This window comes from Pseudopipra pipra, chromosome 6 (genome assembly GCF_036250125.1).
Source record: "Pseudopipra pipra isolate bDixPip1 chromosome 6, bDixPip1.hap1, whole genome shotgun sequence".
In the NCBI taxonomy this organism is placed as follows: Eukaryota; Metazoa; Chordata; class Aves; order Passeriformes; family Pipridae; genus Pseudopipra; species Pseudopipra pipra.
In genome coordinates this window covers 35333096-35354502 of record NC_087554.1, presented here as the reverse complement: position 1 = coordinate 35354502, position 21407 = coordinate 35333096, and the positions used below count along the sequence as shown (strand labels likewise).

At 37.5% G+C, this 21407-nt stretch overlaps 1 protein-coding gene across 4 annotated transcripts in view; it reads left to right on the top strand.

The window, feature by feature from the left end:
* STXBP6 (syntaxin binding protein 6) overlaps window positions 1-21407 on the top strand; it is a 104459-nt gene that overhangs the window by 19058 nt on the left and 63994 nt on the right. For 3 of the 4 annotated variants that reach the window (XM_064658517.1, XM_064658514.1, XM_064658516.1), the window contains exon 2: window positions 17509-17694. The exons of the other annotated variant lie outside the window; for it this stretch is intronic. In XM_064658517.1, coding sequence (XP_064514587.1) covers window positions 17541-17694 — 154 coding nt within the window. In that variant the 5' untranslated portion in view covers window positions 17509-17540. The remainder of the gene's footprint in view (window positions 1-17508; window positions 17695-21407) is intronic. 4 annotated transcript variants of the gene reach the window in all.

The following is a 21407-nucleotide window of genomic DNA, read 5'->3' as shown; positions in this document are numbered from 1 at the left end:
TTTATTTGAAGAAGAAAAATAGCTCCAGCTGGCTACTGCTGCTGAATGAGAGATATTACTGTGTGCAAGCAATGATTAGGTGTTCCTGACTGTTTCCTTCCTTGTGCTTCTCTGCTCTCACTGCTTTGCTGGTCCTCTGCTGGTAGCTTCCACGGTAGTCTCTTGTGCTCTGGAGTCCATTACTTAAAACCTTCTGAAAGCAAGTAAAAATCAGGGTTTTTTTGCTTGATTCTTTTGTTTTTCCCTTTCCCTGTCCTAATGACACTTGGAATAACTGTAATGCTGGGTGTATCCCTGAGATGGAGTTGACCTATAGCTGAACTTTCCAACCCAATATTGTATTTAGCCATATATCTGCATATTAATCAAGATGCTATATAATCCTGAGTAATGCTTTAAGAGTACACATCTATGTTTGTTAGCACAGCATATTATTAATAATTAGTAAGGTCTCTATGTGTTATAAATCTTTTCATTCAAGGCCATGAAAGCAGTAGGCCTCACATGGTCACAGCTGGTTCATATTTGAGATATAAATGTAGCCATAGTTCGTGTTTAGAGAATAGCCAAAGCCATGGGGCATTTGGTAGGATGGGGCCCTGGCCAGGCTTCAGGGAAAAACCAAGGAGGGAAGAAAGCCAGATTGTTTTTCCACACCAGTTGAGTGATGTAAGCTGGTTTGTTTTACACTATATTAGCTGGACCCTCTCACAGCAAAGATGGAGAGGGTGAGGTGAGGTGGACGTGCGTAGGATTTCCCAGGTACCAGGAAGAGGTCCTCCAGACCTTCACTGTGATCACTTCCCAGCTGAAGTGCAATCTGGATGATGGTAAGGTATTATGCGGTAGCTGGTGATACATATCTCTCTAAATCACTATAAGACTTTCTTTGTAGTAATGATTAGATGCATTGCTAAGTGTATCCTTTTCATAAGCCATGTTTCTTTTGCACTTTGTTACTGTTTTGCACTATAGTAAACTTACACACTTATTGAAGTTCCTTACATCCACCCTTGTTCCCAAGGCAAAACAGATTGGCAAAACACTGTATGATAGTAAAAGGCTTGAAGTAAGCACAGGCTTTCGATCCTGCTTGCTGTTTAGTGCATTTACTCAAGCTGTTGCTGGTGTTCCTTGTGCAAACAGCTGCTGGTGGTTTTGAACTGATCTTTTGTTTCACCTGCCAGGTGCCCTGTGAGCATGTGCTTGGGGCACTGGGAGTGGTGGGGGCTCCCTGGTTCTGAGTGTTGGGTTGCCCCAGCCTGCAGCACTGGACACCTCCCTTCCCTGGGGGTGAGGTCAAGCCCAGGCCAGGACATCAGCCCACCAGCAGATGGGGGACTGGATCAGGCCCATTGAGGGGAACTGTGATCAGATAGCGGTGTAGGAATGGGCTGAGGCCAGGCTGGGATGTGGGCCCATGGGCAGGCCCAGCTTGGTGAGGTCCATGGCCAGGCAGGGCTGCAGGGAGCTGGAGATGTGCCCTGCTGTGGCATCATGTGCTGACATGGGGTCCTGGGTGGGGGAGCCCTGGGGGAACTACACAGGGCCAGTAAGGCCTGTCAGGGTCCTGACAAAACCTATACAAGATATTAGCTATAAAATTAAAATGCCTAATAAAACAGTTTAAATTACCGAATAAAACAGTTTAAAATGCCTGTGCTAGGTGGTTGTGCAGAAGACTGGACTGAGGATATTTTCTAGCACAGAAAGATCATGGTCATATTGACAATCTTTTTTGACACTATAAAATGTAGCTTTCAAAAAATGTGACTAGCTATTTCTTCGACATGCTTATAGTAAACTTCATATAAGAATGAAATGCTGTACAATTTTAATATTTCTACTTGTGTACCCTTGCTGATACTTTCTACATACAGTTTTCTTTTTTTGGTCAGATTGAGTGCTATGGAAATAAGAGTTTGTCATCGCTTGTTTGCAGATGTCTTCTTGCTGAGTTGTAGCCTACATTTAAAACTTGTCTGAGAAAAGCAGATTACTTCCACCAGTCCCTTCTCCATCTATGTCTTTTCTTTCTCCTTTATGCTAAATAGGAATTGGTATATGAAGAACTTTATTCATCTAATTCATGTGCCAAAGATCATATGGCTTACAGCAACAACAGAAAGTCTGAGACATTTTCCACACTGATTTTATTTAGTGGCATGATAAGACCTGTTTTTTGCTGTTGACTGTACATAAAGGAAGGAAGTTAGTAGTGCTATATATTAATCTCATTATGAGTGCTATGTAAAGCAAAGGGTTTGGTGAAAATATTTTCTCTCATATACCACAACCACTTATTCCTTTTGGGAGAAATTTGCTTGCTGATTTGTTATTTAAGGTAGACAGAAAGTGAGGTAATCCTAATATTGTTTCTCCTAGCTCTGAAACTAGATTGATCTCAAACTTATTGGGAAGAATGCAGTGGGAATGTGACAGAATCACTTTTCTGAACTCAGCAGTTACCAGCTGATGGATGTATTGGTGTATTGAACTTGGATTGATGTGATCTCTAGCTGTTACATTCTATACTTTTGGTTTTTTGTCAGCTGACAATGCCCCTAATAGGCCTGAATTTTACCCAGTACTATGTTGATGACTTTGATGCAAAAGTAGAAGATCAAGGATGGCAGGGAGGTAGTGATTATAGCTTTTTAATTATTTTTATATAAAAATAAGCATACAGTTTACTAAGGAATTAGTTACATGCATCATACAGTGGTGCTAAAGTCTTATATAACCAGCTCAAGTTACATCTGTTTCTCAGAGTTATTAGCCTTAGTTTGGGCTACATCTGTAGCTCAGATGAATAAAGGCATACATTTGTTGGTCAGTTGCTGTAGGATTTTTCCAGATTATTAACATTTCAGCTGCATGTCTCTTCTTGCACTTGGTATGAAAGCTTTGAGAAGGGTCTTTCTTCTGCAGGATTGAACAATATCTAGGTCATTGAATAAAGACCAGAGATCCCCTTAAATGAAAGTGAAATGTAATATATTCAGGCTTAAATAAAATAATTCAAAGTGAGGAGTTTCTGACAGTGAATTTGGAACTGGTTTCCAGTTCCATGGATTTCACTAGGGTGTGAGTACTTAGCTTCCATTAATGGTTTGAAGTGCCAGGTTTTCTTCACTGGAATACAAATTAGATACACCTTAGAGTAGTGTTACAGAAGCAAACCGGATGGGAAGGAGGAAGTATTATGTTAGAAAACAATGAGCCAAGTGCAAAGGAGGATAGTGTGATTACAGAGGGTGGAGGAGGAGAACGAACACAAGTGCGCATCATAAGTAAATTTGTCTCTTTTGAACTGGTTGATACTGGGATTCTGGGCATTTTGGGGGTAGACAAAAATAAATCTTTTATTTACAGAGGAAAGAGCCAAACCATGTAATGGTTACTCCTCTTAAGTTAGCATAACTTCACTGATGTTATTTAGAGTGTGTAATGAGACTTTTTAAAAAAATTAGTTGACTAACAAAACTGTCTAAATGAAAACAATCTACTGTTTCAAGATTTGATGTCAAAACTGAATAATGCTTAAAGTTATTTCTTTCAATTTCTTTATCTGTTAATAAACAGTATCTGGGCCTTAGTTTAATTTTATGTCGCAAGAAACAAATAATAGTTTTTGTAGCATAAGAACAATGGAAGTAAACTTTAAAGCCAGAAACCCGAATATTTAGAAGTTACACACTTTTACACTTCATAACCAGGAAATTAAATCTTCATTGGCAAGATAGAGTTCTTCCTAAACAAGTTATTCAAGTGTCACCAACATCCACTGCCATTTCAGTTTTAAGAAAATAGTATTTAGAAAAAAGTGATGCAGGAGCATGACTGTCATGCTTTATCTTGTGCATACAAAGTGAAGCCTGAATATTTTTTTTGAAGAGCGAGACATACTGAAGGAATTAATTCATAAACAAAACATCTGTCTCCCAAGCAATTTTTTTGCTGGGATTGGAATGAGTCATGGGTTTGGGAACTCTGCTGGTCTCAGCGCAATGAGATCACCATAAGACTTAAGGGTTTTCTCTGTGCTTTACAAAAAAGAAAAAATATATTGTGACGCTGGTAAAACTTACCTTCTTTCTACACGCTTGCACATGGAAACCTACTTTTGAGCCTTTACGATACTAGAAACTCTCTCCCAGGGGAGCAGATTTTTTTATTCCCCATTAAACAGATTGTAGGGACTTGGACAAAACTTTCTGTACTACTAAAAGTTAAGAGTCTGAATGCGATTAGAGGGAATAAAGAATATGCTTGAAAAGCAGTATTATGGCACTAGAAGATGAAAAATTGTTGAAAATGGAGCTGTTCTCTTATGCACTTGCTTTTTCTAAGGTCTTATCTGTGATGTATTAGTTCGTTTATCTAGCTGAGTTATGATTTATTTACAAGAAGAAATTGGAGTGACTAAATGTTTCAGTTCATTCTTTCTAACTTTTGTAGGACCTGTAGGTTTCTTAATACTGTCTAGCAAGGATATTGTATTCGTATTCTCTAGATTTGGTACTGTACTTCTGATGGTGAGAACAATAACTAATTTTGTTGGCAGAAGTATATGCAGTTGTTAGCATAATCACCTTGCACTTGAGCTTTCCTTTCTGACACTTTATAAAATTCTCTATATTTGATTTATATGGAAACTGATCCAGTCTCAGTCCCTTAAAAGAATCCAATTTGTTTTGTACCTCAGCTGCCATATCCCATGTGCTTCCTGAGATGTTTTGTTACCATGCTGGTCAGTGGCCCTGTCTCCATGTCTCTTCCCACTTTGAGATTCTCTATCTGACAATCTCATTGAGCAGTGGTGTCCTGTACTCCAGCTATTAGTCATAGGCCCTCCCATGGTCTTATTTCCTCTTTGGGGTGTGATTTTCTATACGATTTTTGATTTTTAAAGTTTCTTTTATTTACATTAGTATGTCTTAGAGACAGCTTCACAGAAATTGAGGAAGGAGGCTCATCCTAAGACTTTTGAAGCATGAACAAGTTGCTTTTGTCCTTAGGCACAAGAGTGTGTCACTGAACTGCTTTCCACATCTTTCTGTGTCATCCCCTTGTCTAGCCAGCCCCTGGCATAGTTGTAGTCCAGTTTGGTACAGCCCAGTCCTGGATTTCACCACACCCTGACCTCACTCCATAGTATGACCTTTGTGGAGCAGTAATTCTGAGTGAAGGCTTGGCCTTCACTGGCACACATGTTTCTGCAGTAAAAGGAACAAGCAATTCAGCTCCTGAAGGAATAGCTTTGTCTTGTTTAGACGCTGCCCCTTTAAAAAAAAAAAAAGTAAAAAAAGTCTTAGGCTCCGAGGATCAGGGTTTGGCATTTTGTAAGTTCAGTCCATTGTTGGGAGAGGCAACAGCTTTTCTGTTGGATATCTGAAACCTAGTCAGGGATGGTGCCACCTTCTTTTGCAACCCCAATTCATATCTATTGCCAGAGAAGAATGAAGTGTCTGGGTTTGAATCTTTTGCTGGTGGTGTGTTTTGCTCACGTCCTTAGGAGGAGCCTCTTTCCTGGCTCCAAGCATCTATGATTGCACTCAGGTGGGTGAGATGTACCTTTTCACATACTCTCAGCCTGGGGGTCAAGTTGAAGGAGAACTAAAAATGAGTTTAATATTCTTGTGCCTGGATGCAAAGCAAGGAAGTGAGGACTTGTATTCTTTTATATGCCCAGAAGAGGCATTTTGGACTAGAATCTATGTTAAGTCAATAGCCTTGAAACAATGAGTTTACTTTTTCACTTTGAAGTCACTGAGTAAGGATAACTCTCAGTGAAGTTCTCCACTTTGCAGCCCCTTTGCCTAGAAATGGCAAATTATTATTTATGAAACAAAATAGTGTAATAACTGTACAGAGACACTGAACTGTCACCAGCATTAGCTGTTTCACTTCTTGTTCACAGAATAAACTCTAAGAATGAGTGCCAGTTACAGGAATTGTATCGGTGCAACATTGTATCGCTGTGTAACAGAGGTAGAGTTGGTTCAGTGTTTTGTAGAAAGTATTCTCATTTTAAAATGCAATTCAGAAGCATCAGACCAAAGCATATTATGCTTATCCTGTACGTATCCTTGACCATATCTGCAAGGCTGCAGCAAGTAATTTTTATCTCTGCAGGGTAAGTTTTAAAGATCCAGCCTTCTTAACTGGTATTTATTTTTTTTCATTGTTGGTCTGTGTCTCTCTGCCAAAGAGTGCAGAGAACCAAAGTCACCAGTGAGGTGCTGGTAGGGCATGCAGAGGATCACAGTTGAGAAACAGTGTGAACCAACAGGGTAAGTAATTAGAAAGACAGAATACTTACCCTGTTATTTCACCCTCTCCCATTCTGATTGTAAGAAGTCATAGCAGGCTCTTGCGTTTTGTCAGTGGAAGCCATTTCCAGGCACATGAACGACAAGAAGGGGAGTGGGGTAAATTCTAAGCCGAGGGGGTAAATTGTGCTTGACCAATCCACCTTCTGTGATGAAACAACTTTCTCAGTGCATAAGGGGAGACTTGTGAGGCTGAACAAAATGACAAGATAAATGTTCCCAGTGCAATGTGTTTATTTCCCTTCTGATGTCATCATAGCAGTTTGAGAAGTGGGGCTTTGCCCCTCCCCTATTTATCAGAACTTACACTGTTTGTTTCTCCTCTTTTTTCAATCTCTTGTGGCAGAATAGTTGATAACTGTCACCTGCCAAGTGCTTCTAAATCAAGGGCCTCTTGCACTTGGAGATATTGTACTCACCTTTTCCTGGTATTTCAGCAGACCTCTGTCTCTCTTCCCTGGAAGCTGGAATTACTCTCAAGGTTCTTGACTGTACCCATAGTGTTTTGACAAATGTACATTGGTTTCACCTTTATCTTCCTTGTAACTGTGCTTATGGTTGCTATCCAGATAGCTAGTCTTTTAAGGCAGATGCAGTGAGCTTTTTCTTTATTATGCACTTAATGTTTGCAGAGTGCTGTTTTCAATGTGGATCAACCTGGCACAGAAATAAGCCTTAAGTCATTTTCTCAAAGTACTTTTTTTGTCTTGCTAAGTCTTTATATACCTTAAACATGCAAGCATATCCCTTGATGGTGGAAGTTGTAAATATGTATTATGAATTTAAGCCACCTGTGTAAGTTCTCGAGCTTCTTTCATAATCTTATTAGCCACTATGAAATGAACATGTTTGAAGTAAATTGTTATAGTAGTTCAGTCTAATGAATGAACAAGTATCAGGTTCTGAAGTAATATTTATTTACATAGTGACTGTGTGAAATGAAAAGTAAAGGGTAAAGTGAAGTTTGATTTGTATCATTCATGTTATTAAATTAACCTTTTTCTTTTAATGTAGCTGATTTTGTAGGTGGGTGGTTTTGAGGAGTTACAAGCCTGGAGATAATGCTACCAATACCTTTATGAATTTTATGCTTTATGTTGTTCTTCTATGTTTGTGGAATATATGAAAGGAAAAGCCTATAGCAAAGAGATCACTTGGTTTAATGTAAGATATACTTGTAAAGTTTTCTGGATGCTGTATGTAAGCGGTTAATTACTGACTGGACCTAATTGCTTTTAACTACTTACGTTCATTGTTAGACTACTAGAAAGGCAAAGTAGTTTAATAGTTTTGAATACAGTGTGGTGTTAGGGTTAGTAGAGTTTACAGGTCCTGTGGAATAAAGAAAGAAGAAGATCAAAACTCAAAAGAGTTTACAGGTTCACTGTAATAGGACACATCCTATCATTGTCTCTGAGACATGAATTTAGGATTCCAGAATAATAACACTTAAGAATGTCATTTTCAGGCTTGTTTCTAAAGGAATGTGCAGAGATGAGAGTAAGGTTTCAAGAATGAATTGACACAGTGAACTGTAGATTACTGCCAAAAGTAGTGCATATTCCTCCCACCAGTCTCATTGTGTCAATACTAATGATGTGCACCTGCAAATTTTAGTATAGGATGAATGTTCTAATGAATCACCAAAATACTGGGAGATGAAGGATGTTGACCTCTTTATTTGGTAGCATCCTACCGTTAAACTGGCATAAGCTTCTGCTGAAAAGCTTCTTTTGGCTGAGGATAGGACTAGATTTATTTCTTTGTGAAACAGTTTTCCTACCTGTAACTGGATATTTCAGTCCTTGAGCAATTATGTGGGTTGCTGATGTTGCATAGTGTGGTGATTTGGTTTTGCACAGGTGGAGAATTTTCATGAGGCTGTTGATGCTGAAAAAAGAATGTTACATTTGAGATAAATATGTCTGTATCTGCATTAATTCCTTTTCTAGGCTGCACACCACAACCAGGGATGTGTGGCTGGCAGTTGTTTTCCCCTACCTTGTATTCAGATGTCTTAAAGATGCAATATATTTATTCTTTCTGTTCATGCAGAAAGTATTTTTTGAAAAAAATTCATAATTCTGTATGGGATATGTGTTTGTTCTTTCAGTTGGATGCCATTCAGGGGTGTGGCCGTGTGAAATACCTTTTTGTATTTTAGGTGACCTTTGCCAATAAACAGTTTGAAGATTGGGGATGTCATTTTGTTTGTAATATCAGTGTTTACAGTTCAGCAATAGATATGGGATGTATTAAGTTGATTTTGGCACAGAACTGTTGCTGTGGACGTTGTCAATTATTATACTTATGAATTTGATAGGGGGAAACTGAGATTATTACTCAACTTGAAAATGTATACTTCTAAAATCAGTGTGCATTTGGTGCTACAATTATCTTTGTGTGAGATTGTGAAGATATAGTGAGAGATGATGTTATTTCAGGGTCCATAGGTGTGCCCACTGTTTAGAGACAATGAAATTTATTCACAGTAAAGTTCTGATTGAGATTAAGATTAGAAGGATATCTGATATCTTGATTAAGGTGGTATCAATCTGGGGTTTGTCTGATGGAAATGTGCATTGTATGTTTTGTCATGATTTGTTTTTTTGGTTTTTTTTTAAACAGCCCTCCTACTTTGACATGTGAAATGTAACTTCTGTGTGCAAGAAGCATAGACTCACTCCTAAATGTATGAAATAAATGGAACAGGGTCTTTGTGTTGTATTGTCCTATCCTGTCCCCTTTCCTTGGACGGGATGTTTCTTAGACAAACTTAGGTGTCACTCCTTGGTCTACCTTCTCATGCCCCCATATCGTATTGTTACTGTGTGTTTTTACAGGTATCCCATACATTGATTAACACCATACTGATCTGTAGGAGATGTTAATCTAAAACTTAATGGTTTGTCCAGATTCATAAACCTGATGAAAGCTTTCACATTGTCCAGAAGTCCCTACTTGCACTCTGAAAGGAATGCAGAGGGGGAAGTGTGTTGTTTGTTTTATATTTTGAAAGAAGACTATTTTGTTCCCAACAGGCCTATCACTTGACAAGATTTCTTCCCACCATCTCGATGTTTGATGGAAATTTTCTAGCTGTTAAAATTGAGTACTTTTATCACTGATCACTGATTACTGTTTGTAAATTACTATGGAAGTATCAAAAGAGAGGAAAAAGCTAGTAGTTTTCTTTCTAGGTTATCTCAGATTTTTCTCAGAGACTGAAAAACAAGTCATTCATAAAAAAAAAAGGCACAAAACCCAAAAAAACTTCAAGCATACATGGTCTGTTTGGCTTTTTTCCCCCCTGGATTCTGTCAGGAGAGCAGAGCTAAGCAATCAAACAGAGAAGAGGCCAGAAGACATGGATAGCATTTTTAATAATTCCTGAGATGATAACATCCCTTGAATAAAACACTGGAGCAGATATTTTTTCTTTTTTTTCTTTTTTTTTGTGTGTAATTTCTTAAGTTTGCAGAATTCTCTGCAGTTTTGCAAGCTTTATGGAACTTGCCCATTTTGAAGGGGGGGGGTGCTCGTAGCTGTTAGGGGGTTTCTCAGAAGAAGTATGCAACATGTCAGAAATGTGTTCAGCTTCTGTTATTTACCAGAAAGAAAACTGTATTTAGTTAACTGCTGCAAAATATCAGGATACTGCCAACAGATGGCTTACTGTTTTTACATAGTTCTTGTTTTCCCTCAAGAAAAGCATTCATGTAATATTTTGTAGAGGTGTATCTGCTCTTACAGAGATTTTGATATCCCCAGAGCCACATATATTTCATTCTTAAAAGCATTATGCATTTTGCTAGTAAGTTATTCTGCTCAGGCATTTGAAATGATTGAAAAAACCTATTTATGCTTACTGTAGAAAGTTGATTCACCATGGATGGATGAAATAAAATGCTTTAATCCCTTGATGTTATGTCTTATTGTATTATCCAAATGTATTGCTATGTTTTTGTACTCTTCCCCAGCATTAAAGTAATATAAAGGAATGTAATGACAGAGTTTACTTTTTTTTTTTATGTGGGTGTAGCACATTTCAGTTCAGAAAATTGAAAATGTTTAGCCTGAGAGACCTGACTTGGTACTTGGTTCCCTCCTTCTTTTTTTGGATATTTCATTTAGTGGGTGACTGTAATGTGCAGAAATGTGCAATTTATACCAATACCAGTTAGATGAGGAGGAATGGAAATGGAACTGTGAGGATTTGTAAAACATGATTTCAGAGCGTACTGAAGTATGCTAGTAGGAGAAAGCATGTGACAAGGGTACTATGTGCTAGCTGTTAGCTGAAACAGTTTTTGCTTGTTTTTCTTTGAAACACCTTCAGATAATACTGTAGGAATAACCTGTCTCTCTGGTAGCCTGTACACTAAATTATGAATCGTTTTAACGTGTTTTTTTCAATGATCAGTACTTAATAAGGCAAAATCAGGTTCCTGTGAGATGTCTTGCCAGAGCAGCTGACATGACTTAGCATGTTACACTTATGTGAGCTATACTGCAGTAATAGCATTTCATCATATTATTGTACATTCCTATATGCAACAGGTTCTGGTTGCAATGTAACAAAGCCTAACTTCCTACCTGCCCTTTTGCTACCCCTCTGTTTAACCCAACAAACAATGGAGTTGGTATACCAACAAATTTTCTTTTGTCTTGAGACACATTAGTTCTTACCAAGGAGATGCCCATATGAACTCCCATTTTACCACTTTTTATGCCATTTAGTTCTTGCAAGTTTTGATTTTTAAAAATTTTGTGTAGATTGGCTCCATGCCATGTCTTCAGTCAGCTGATTTCAATATTTGATGAAAGTTCCTGGCATTTCAGGTTCTTTCTTTAAACTGCAATTTTATGATCCTTTTAAACTAACACTGCTGGTGCCTAAGGCAGATTAATCTTACCCTATGTTCTTCCTTCCCATGTGCTGATACACAGCTGTGGGGGTGCCCTGTGTCAGGGAGTTGATCTGAATAAAACCAAAACAAATTACTATTTTTTTTTTTCAAACTAGATTAAAACTGGATTAATTCTCTTGTCTAGTTCACTGGACTACCACAGAAGCACTTATGCCGTCATAAGGAAGAAAAGCACAAAGGGAAATCAGTAATTTCTGCCAGTACAAGTGGTTAAGGTGGTCATAAGTTAATTGTGAAACAACACAGACTACTGAAAGAAATTTTGCATGTTTCAAACTGTAGTCCTTAAAACTAGTTTCCCTTTCCCTGGGGGACATGGGCTGCTACTTGTCACAAATATTCTTTAATTTCATTTTTTTAGTGATTTTTCTTTGCTAAAATATTGGACAAACAATGGAACAAACAGAGATAACTCAAACACAACTTCAAACCAGTTCATTTGTTTTTGTGATAAAGTTTTAGGCCATATGAGTAAGTTGGAACTGGCAGAATATGTGAACTTTAATGATGCCTCTGATACTGTTTCATGTGATATTAGTCATGAGCAAACTAAGGAAATTAGGTTTGCATGGAAGTCGTGTAAGATGTAGGAACATACAAATGATTGTAGACGTGTATTCTAAGAAGTTGGTATCTTTCTAGTTCTAACTGGACGAGTGAAAGTAGGCTGTGATAGGTCTCAAAAGATTTTAACTGCCTAAAGGCACACAGACTATATACCACGGAATATATATCAAGGTATATCAAGTTAATCTAGAGAACTGCAAGTGTTAAAAGACAGGATTGGAATTTAAAATTGTCTTACAGTAGGAGAAGTAGTCTTAAAGTAGTAAGTAAGAAATCCTCTGTTAAGTTGGAATAACTAGTTATTCGATGTCAAAAGTCTTTTTTTTTTTTTTTCCACAAAAATATTGAAGAACATGGTAGGTGTTGAACTGGAGCTCTTGGTTTTTGATGACTGTCTATGTGTGGCAGTAGCTGTATAAGAAGGAGTGTTCACTCTATGGTCTATAAGGTGTCATAGAATATCTTGAGTTGGGAGGGACCCATAAGGATCACAGAGTCCAACTCCTTGGTCCTCGCAGGACTACATAAAACTAAACCATGTGATTAAGAGCATTGTCTGACGCTCCTTGAACTCTCTCAGGCTTGGTGCTGTGGCCACTTACCTGGGGAGCTTGCTTAGAGACCAACTAAGTAGTTCTTTCAGTTGACTCTGGTGCCATAAATGAAGCTGTGAGGAGGATGGCATTTCAAAAATTATGTAGGCCAATGGGAAACAGTCTGGAGAGCAGAAGTGTTTGGAGGAAGAAATCTGTGAGGAATGGCAGAAGAAACTGTTCGTCCTGCAAATGGAAGTCTAAAGGTGGATATAATAACTCATCATAAGATCTAACCATGTCTAAAAGGTCATAAGAGTTAAGCTGACCTCTGAAGACTTTAAAGAAAAATAAATTGGAAATGTGGCTTTCTACAAATAACTCTGGATCATGATTGCATTTTTTTTCCCAGTAAATCCTTTTAAAAGTCGTGAACCCATTTTGGTAGGAAGTACCAAAGTTGCCTTGGTTTTTAAATGATTTTGTGCTTTTTCCAGAGTTGTACTAGCTATTTGTTTGAGATGACAGCAAATACAGAATTTTGATGATCAGTAATGACTGAAGTAGTTTAAACACTTCAAGCAAGTAAATACCAGACAATTAATACAATAGCAAAAGCTGTACTTTTTGGCAACAGTGTCCTGTAATGATTTCCTAAAGTAGATGTCCTCTTTCAAGATAGTGGCTTTATTAAAACCAGATTTGAGTGCTTGCTAGAGTTACAATTCCATCCAACAATAGTAGGTTGCTCAGATGATTTCACACTTCAGGCAGCATTTCAGTGGTTAGCCTGTCCTGTGAGCACATCCCTGTTTGTGATTAAACTAAAGGTCCTTGAAAACAGCAAGGTTTAACATACTGAACATTTTGTCTTCTTTTGGAAAACATAACATACTCTTCCTTCTCTTCCTTTGTATTTCATTTCTCCTTTCTAACTTGCTCCTATTTGAATTCTGCATGCTGAGGATTAGTTTCCCCACTTCCTTCTGTATACCTATACCTCAACAAAGATACCGTAAATCTCCTTTTTTCCTCTTATTTGCATAGAGTCCTTTAAAATATGTGGATGTAAAGTGGATGTAAGTTAGCTACTTTCTGGCTCTCTGCCTGGAAACAGTCTGAGATGAGAGAAAACAGTCCAATTTTTTGTTACTGAACATATGGGATCCATGAGGGAGTCAGTTTAATTCACCTGGTTTTATTTAATATTCTTTTTAAGAAATTGCCTTTAATTGCTGTCTTCTCACACACTTTCAGAGGAATAGTCAGCTGTTCATAGGAGGAGTTTTTAGTGATAGAAATGTGATGGAGAAGAACTGTAGTGGAGAAAGATGTGAGAAGATGCAAATGAGCAGCGCATTGCAGGCACTTTTTCAAATCCACACAGGAATATTCCCTCTCGGTGTTTCTGTTGTGTGCTGGGAGCACAGTGTAAATGCTGACATCCTGTTCCATAATGTTGTGGTGGATGGAGTGAAAAATCACAGGAGGAAAATGGGATCTTCTTTGTTGAGCCGAAATCATCATTATAATAACTTGAGTGGAATTAAATATGCAGGACAAAGCACGTGAAGTGGGAAGTGCAGTCTCTCTTTAAGGACTCTTAGATTTACTGAAACCTTTATACCCCCTTTCCTTCAGAGGGATAAATGTTACAAACAGTAATGCATTGTCTCAGTGTTCAGAAATCCTCCAGTAAAAGTCTCTTCTTTAAGGCATTTTTTTATTGGAGTATGGGGGAAAAAGTTTGTGTTCCAGTGCGTGAGTTCATATGGGCCATGAGTGGAAACTGCTGATGAATTTGTCCTGGAATGTGTGCCAAGAAAAAACATTACTGTGTAAAGAAGTATGTGTATACTACATGAAGTTGTGCATGTACAGGCAGCGAGTTTTTTGTATGTGAAAAATTGAGACTTATTTGTGTTCCTTGAGTAAGTCTTCCTTATTTTTTTTTTTTTTTTTGTAAAACTGACAAAGATTGTATTATGTCCCCTTGTGAAAAAGAGGAATATTGGAATGTTTTACCTATTTAAGCAACGGTCTTTTGCATACATCCATTACTAAATAGGGAGAAGGTTGCTTATTCAAATTCAGCTGCTGATTTTTTGACCTATGAAAAATGATTTCATCCAAACTACAATGACAGCTCAATCTCAGAAGTCTGTTTGCACACAGGCACAGTTAATTGTTTTCTTCTTTAAATAAATAGGCTTCTCTGGTTTGTGTTAGCGTCAATTTTCACATTAGATTTGGCAGTCACGTCAAGTACACACTGTGTTAGATTAATTACTTGAATATGGTATCTGAAGCTGTTATAAACCCAAGTACAGGAACAGAAGGATCACAACCTCCGAGGCACAGTCAGTGCACGCTTTAGTTGCGGGTTCCAGTTACAATGTTTGATATATACTGTGTCTGTGTACAGCTTCTGGTTGATATATATAAAATCAGTTTAATCACAAAGCCAATGACAGCATGCAGCAGTAAACTGCAGTATTTGGTTGTTCTATGTTGTATCTTCTGTGCCTGCACTGAAACAGGAGTTTTAATTTGTCTTGGATACCATGTTGAGCTAGACTTTAAATGAAGTTTTATTTGCATGTTGATTGTGCATAAAAGCACTTGAATAAGAGATAGGGATGAGTGTATATAGAGAGAGTTATGTTATGAAATCTAGGTTTTGCATTTATTTTAGGTATTGCATATGTGGCTGACATTCTAGTTTCATGCCGTAAGTTCAGTGCACAAATACAGTAAAATGATTTGAGAAATCTATGAAACTGTATTTGGATAGTGTCTCGTTTGTTTGACTTGCCTGTTGTTCAGCAGTCTTATCAAATGCAGTGAAACCTCTTGCTTTTAATATTCTTAAAGTGAACCTTGAAGTACAGTATGTAAGTTTTGAAGTTATAAACCATAACATTTTCTGATACTGCAGGTAAGGAAAACTTTCTTTCTCTCTTAATCCAGGAAGCCTTTACATCACTGAGTGTATCTTTGGAGTCATACTTTATCTTGCAATCCATGAACATTAAGAAAACATCTGAAAACATCTATTCAGCAACTTGGATTTAGCAGCATCAGGTTGTTGCAATCTGGAGAGCACTTTTTCAGTTGAACGTCACTGGAGTATATTTTTACCAGACAGCATTTATATATGTTTTCCGAAAAGCTGTTTATTGAAAATTCATTAAGCATATGAAGGTCTAGGATTGAAATTATTATTGCAAAAATTATCAGTCTCTATCTCAGTCAGGAGGAGGTTTGTATATTTAAACCCATTGTCATTTACAGTGGTCTTGAATTAAAGAAAAAAAAATTCAACCCAAAAACTAGTTGTAATGTCCCAACAGTTTACGTGCTGGTATAGGTTATTCTTCAGATATTTCCATAATACAGAAGAGGAGAGAAGTGGGGTATAATGAATGCAAAACTAACCTTTTCTAAATAACTACCAGGTAAACTTATTCTTTTGATTCTGCTTTTATTCAATATATTTGTTATTAAAGGACAGGAGTTATCTTGTCAGGAGCTGCTCATTCTTTTCTTCCTTTGAAGTTGGTCTGGATTTTTCTTTTAATAGGGCCAATTTTTAAATGCAATTGATTTCTTTAAAGGTGCATGTAAAATGACCTAATGCTAAAACGTGTCAGAATTCAAATACTTCTATGGTGGTTAACTGAGGTATACTGTTACAGATTATTTTGGCAAAGGATTCTGTTTGCATCCCAAAATTAGTAGGTGGTGAATTTGGTTTGGATTAAGTTGTGCTGTCTGACATATCCATGAAAACAGCTTCCCCCCCCTCCATCCCATTTTTTTAAAAATAAGGGAATATCATAAATGGTGACAACAAAATGTTGAGACTGAAAGTGTTAAGATAAGTACTTTTCTGGTAGTATGTACACTAAAAATAATGACTCTCTTGGTTTCATAATCTAATGTGACTGCAATTTATTTATATTTATTTAAAAGTGTGGCAAATATCAAATGATCCCACAGGCAGAATTACTGGCTTCAGTAGTTCAGACCTGAAGATGATCTTACTGATACTAAGACAGCTAAGGATGTCAAAAAGATATCTCAGCTTGAAAGTCTTTAATACAGAAATGTGGAATTTAATGTTTGTTGAAGTGTCATTTTATTTGAACAATAGAGGTGGCATTCAGCAGTTCCATGAGTGTGGCCTGTGTATGTAGTATAAGATTTCAATGCAGAACTAACTGGAGTTACAGCTGTGGTGCTGTTTACACAAAGAACCTATTAATGTCCCCTCTGAGATCTTTCTCCTTTAGTTAGGCTCCTCTGTAAGCAGTGGTCAGATCGATCTTTATTTTGCAGGACGCACATGACTAAGCAGTGTCCCTCCTTCTTCCCTCTCTGTTCTCTACAATAATTTTTTCTCTCCGAATGTCTCTCCTAAGTTGCCTGTGCTGTTTCCTTACAAAACACATTGAGGAACTGACCTGGGTCAAAATAACTTAGCAGAAAAGTAGAGGTGTGGTTTTGTGTACCTTAACCCTGATGGTTTCTCTGACACTGTTTCCTGTGCAGGTGTGCCCAGTTTGTAATTACAGAGAAATTGAGGGGATGAGGTGCTAAAGCTGCAAGAGGTGCAAGAGCTGAGCAATCAAGTACTGTCACCAAGAGCAGTGCTTCTGAAGGAACACTCTTACCATATCTGAAGTTTTCTATAGCTTCTTTGAATGTGGTGGTCTACCAGCACAACCACAGTGCTCCTTCCCTATGCCCTTGCAGTGTTTTCCCTCTCTGTGTGGGACATAGATCTGACTTTCTCTTCAGTTATCAGAGGGGGAATTAATGAAGCTTTTATGCTGCATGAAGTTGCAGGTTGTTTCTCTGAGAAGATTTTGCAACAAATTGTAGTTCTAGTGTGAGTGGCTTTTGCCCCAAATAAGCCTAGCTAGTTTAAGTAAACTTTAAAGTGGAGAGCAACTTCAGTGAAGATACTTGAATACTTTGAAAATTCTGCCTCTAAGAATATGAAATTATCTTCTAAATTCTTTGAGTCATTAAAACCTTTATTTGAAGCTCAGGGCTTTTAATGCCCATGTAAATTAACTGGACTTTCACATACTTCAGAGTTTCTAATATTATTTTATATTTATGATTTTATTTTAGAAAGCAGCAGTTGGCTATACCTGTGATCTACAATGAATGCCAAATCTGCAATCAGCAAAGAAATTTTTGCCCCTCATGATGAAAGGATGCTGGGAGCTGTTCAAGTGAAAAGAAGAACAAAAAAAAAGATTCCTTTCCTAGCTACGGGGGGTCAGGGTGAATATTTAACATACATCTGCCTGTCAGGTAAGATTAATGATGTGGACATCTAGTGATCTGTTTAGGCTTATCTTAGATTAACTGATTAGATGTCATCTCTAACTATAAAGAACTGGGTGATTTCAATCTTAAAATAATGTAATCAGAGAATTATAGCACTTATACCTTTCATCTTGCAGAACCACATGCTCAAGGCTATTAATATTTATACAGTGTAATAAATTGAACAGGTGATTTCATTGTTTTTAAAAAACTATGCTGTGTTCTCTCACAGCATAGCTGCAGAGTATGAACAAATAGAGTATTTGGTAACAGTCTTTCCGTATTGAAATTAAGATATTTCTTAGAAGGATGAACTTTTCAGGATATTAAAATGGCATACAATGTAATTTTTTTATGCCATGTTTCAATGTCTGACAACTGAGCATGTGTGAATAACTTTGGTATTCTATGGTGATTTAGTCACTTAGGTTTTTAGGCGTATCAGTTGCTCCCTTTGAGTGTGTGCATCTTGCTGGAAGTACAACTACTGGTCAGAGGAAGAAGTGCTCTATGAATCTCAGAAGACTGCAATTATTTTTGGACTAAATGAAGGATAGTACTTCATGGACTCCTTAAAATTTTACTTTTTTTAAACTATATTAAAAATTTCAAAGCATAGGAAGTAAACCCCCGTGACTCTACTTCTAAAACATCGCACAGTGCCCACAAAATGTACATTTATTGAATGTTGTTGAGTGAGATGTTATTTGTCTGCATATATGCAAATGCTTATGTTAAAATACAAGCTGCAGAGAATATGCACATACATATTGAGGTCAGTGACACAAAACAGAAGACTTCTTATTTTCAGCTGAGTGTTCTGCTTGTCATTATAGGATCACAGCATCATAGAATATCCTGAGCTGGAAAGGAGTCACAGGGATCATTGAATCCAACCCCTGACCCCGCACAGGGTAACCCCAAAAATGGCACTGTCTGAAAGCATTTCCTAATGCTTCTTGAACTCCGGCAGGCTTAGTGCTGTGACCAGTTCTCTTGGGGTGCCTGTTCCAGGGCTTTAACACCTTCTGAGTAAAAAACCTTCTCCTGATATCCAACTTAAACCTTCCCTAACACAGTTTCATGCCATTCCCACAGATCCTATCAGTGGTCACGAGAGAGAAGAGATCAGTGCGTGACCCTCTTCTCCTCATGAGGAAGCTGTGGACCGCAGCTGAAGTCTCCCCTCAGTGTCCTGTTTTTTAGGCTGAACAAACCAAGTGACCTCAGCCATTCTTCCCATATACAGAGCTTCAAAGAAGGGTTTAAAAATTGATTCAACTAGGCTGTTCCCTAGACTTGTGGTTGGCATACTCTGTTGGATGTAAGGGATTGCAGGTTTCAATCCTCTCAAGTTGTAGAGAAAACTGAATCTAGGTCTCCCATCTCTTAAAGAAATGTTCAAATCACTAACCTTTTGAAGCAAAACTCAATTCTTCTTCCTTTGGAAATCCAGTTTTTCAAATGTCAGTCCAATTTTTTTTCTAAGTCGTCTTCCTGTAAATCGTGTTCTAGATTTGTGCTGTAAGTTTTGGAATACGCAGGTGCTTGATACCCTTGTTCATGACTGAAGGTTAGAGATGCCATCTGTGCTTATAATTTTCTCTAGACTAACTCTATTCAATAGGTGGTGTGTGTGTGTGCTTTTATTTTATTTTATTTTTTAAATTGCCATTCTGGAGAACTTAGCCCTTCCTCAGCTCCCGCACCCCATATTGATGTGTAGTAGCCATCATGGATTTTAAGACATTGAATGATCTCGAATTCATCTATTGTTTTTCTCTAACAGGATAGCATGTTTATGAGTAAGGAAGAAACAGCAGATGTCCTGACTTGAGCAGAGTTTGTCACTGATGATAAGGAGAAGCATTTATCTAAATAAAATTACTATGTGGCAGGCACTGAAAAGCTTCATAGTGGTATTGCAAGAACCCTCACACGTGGCTCACTGTTAGTGGGGTTTTTCATGGATCTGAGACCAGTTTTTTAATGTATATTTATAGATTATATTATGGAAAGTACAGTATGATTGATAATTTCAGTAGGCAACAAAGTGACTAGGGAGAGGACTGCCTGGCTATATTTGTTTGATGTCAGTATTAGAAGTCCAAAGAGTCTGATTAGAAAGATGATGCAATTCAATAGGGTCAAGTGCAATTAGTTATTTACTTGGGAATCATCAGAGGCACAAAACCAAGCATTAGGGAGAAATGGTTTCTGCCACTGTGTTTAAAAGAAATTGAGACAAGGATAAACTGATTTTTTGCTATTCCTGATGGCTGTGAAGCAAGAAATTATGTTACAAATGAAGAAAAAGGTTCCCTTCAGTTAGGGTAAGTTAATGTGGGCATGGCAGTTTGGTTGTGCCCCAGGCAGTCTGTCTTGGGATAACAGAATATGTTTGATGACCTTCCTTTTTTGATGCAATTCAGTACAGTGAAGCAGACACAATGGTGGCTAGCTCCGAATTTCTGTTTACATTTCAAGAAACACATACTTGAATGGCGAGTGTTGCAACATCTTTCATGGAAACACCTTTTTCAGCCTTTGACTCTTGTCCCATTTTTCCCAGGTTTGCCATGTATTAGGTAAACGTAGTGACTGGAGTATCTGTGTGTTCATAGTTTCCTTGGACTAATTCAATTTGGCCTTTGCTAAAAGAAGTTTGATAATTTACTCTTTAGAACTGAATTTCTCAGTTGAAAGGATACACGTAGAAACTGACTCCTTAAGGGATATAAATATTTGAGAATATAAAATATCTTGTCTAGTTGTAGTTTCATTCAAGGCGTGTACAAAAAATAAAACATCAGTCATTGCGATAGCTACTTTTACTTATTGCTCGGTTTGTAACTGAAAAATTGCATGAATTCCTTTCAGTGTTTTCCTTTCAGGGTTGGAAACATGCATGCTATCATAATTAATTTTTATTTGCATTTTTGTAAGCATGGATAGAGATGCTAAGCAGCCCTTAAACCTCAGAAATGGAATAGTGATGCATTAAAAGAATCAAATACTAAACAGAGCAAGATGGAAGAATAAGGCAGATTCTTCCTTAAAATTGGTATTTGAAGTATGTACTGTATTTTTTTATTTTACATTATTAAATACTGAATTAGTTCGAAAGAAATATTCATTAATGCTCCAAAGTGGTATACCTAAAGCCTGTAATCTGAAACTGGAGACACATAAAGTTAACAAAGCTGTAGCAAGCCTGCTTGACAGACTGGTGGAAACTAAGCAGCTGGGTTACCTGCAGCCTTCTAGCCTGCTGTAGTGGTGGGACTGGCCAAGTTAAACTGGCAAACAGAGCCAAGACAGATCTTTGGGGAGTTATTTAGTTGAAGAACGGCAAGAAATGAGTAGACAGATGGGAAACAGAGGTGGGGTGGCTGTAGGCGGAACAGAGAAAACGAAAACTAGGATTTTTTTTTTTTTAATGCAGAAGACTTAACACAGAGAAAAGACAAGAAATTCGAAGCTGAAAGTGGATATTTATCACCTCCTCCACACTAGCAGACCTAGTGATAGTTATTGGATCAGATCTAAGTTTTAATTTTGTCACCATTGTCTTATATAATTGAAACATAATTGTTTAAAATAGTTCTTAGCCTTATTTAGAATTCTGAGTTAAGTATAAAATACTTAAAAGGTCACTTCAGAAATATAGGCCATCGGCCTACTTGCTTGTGCACAGT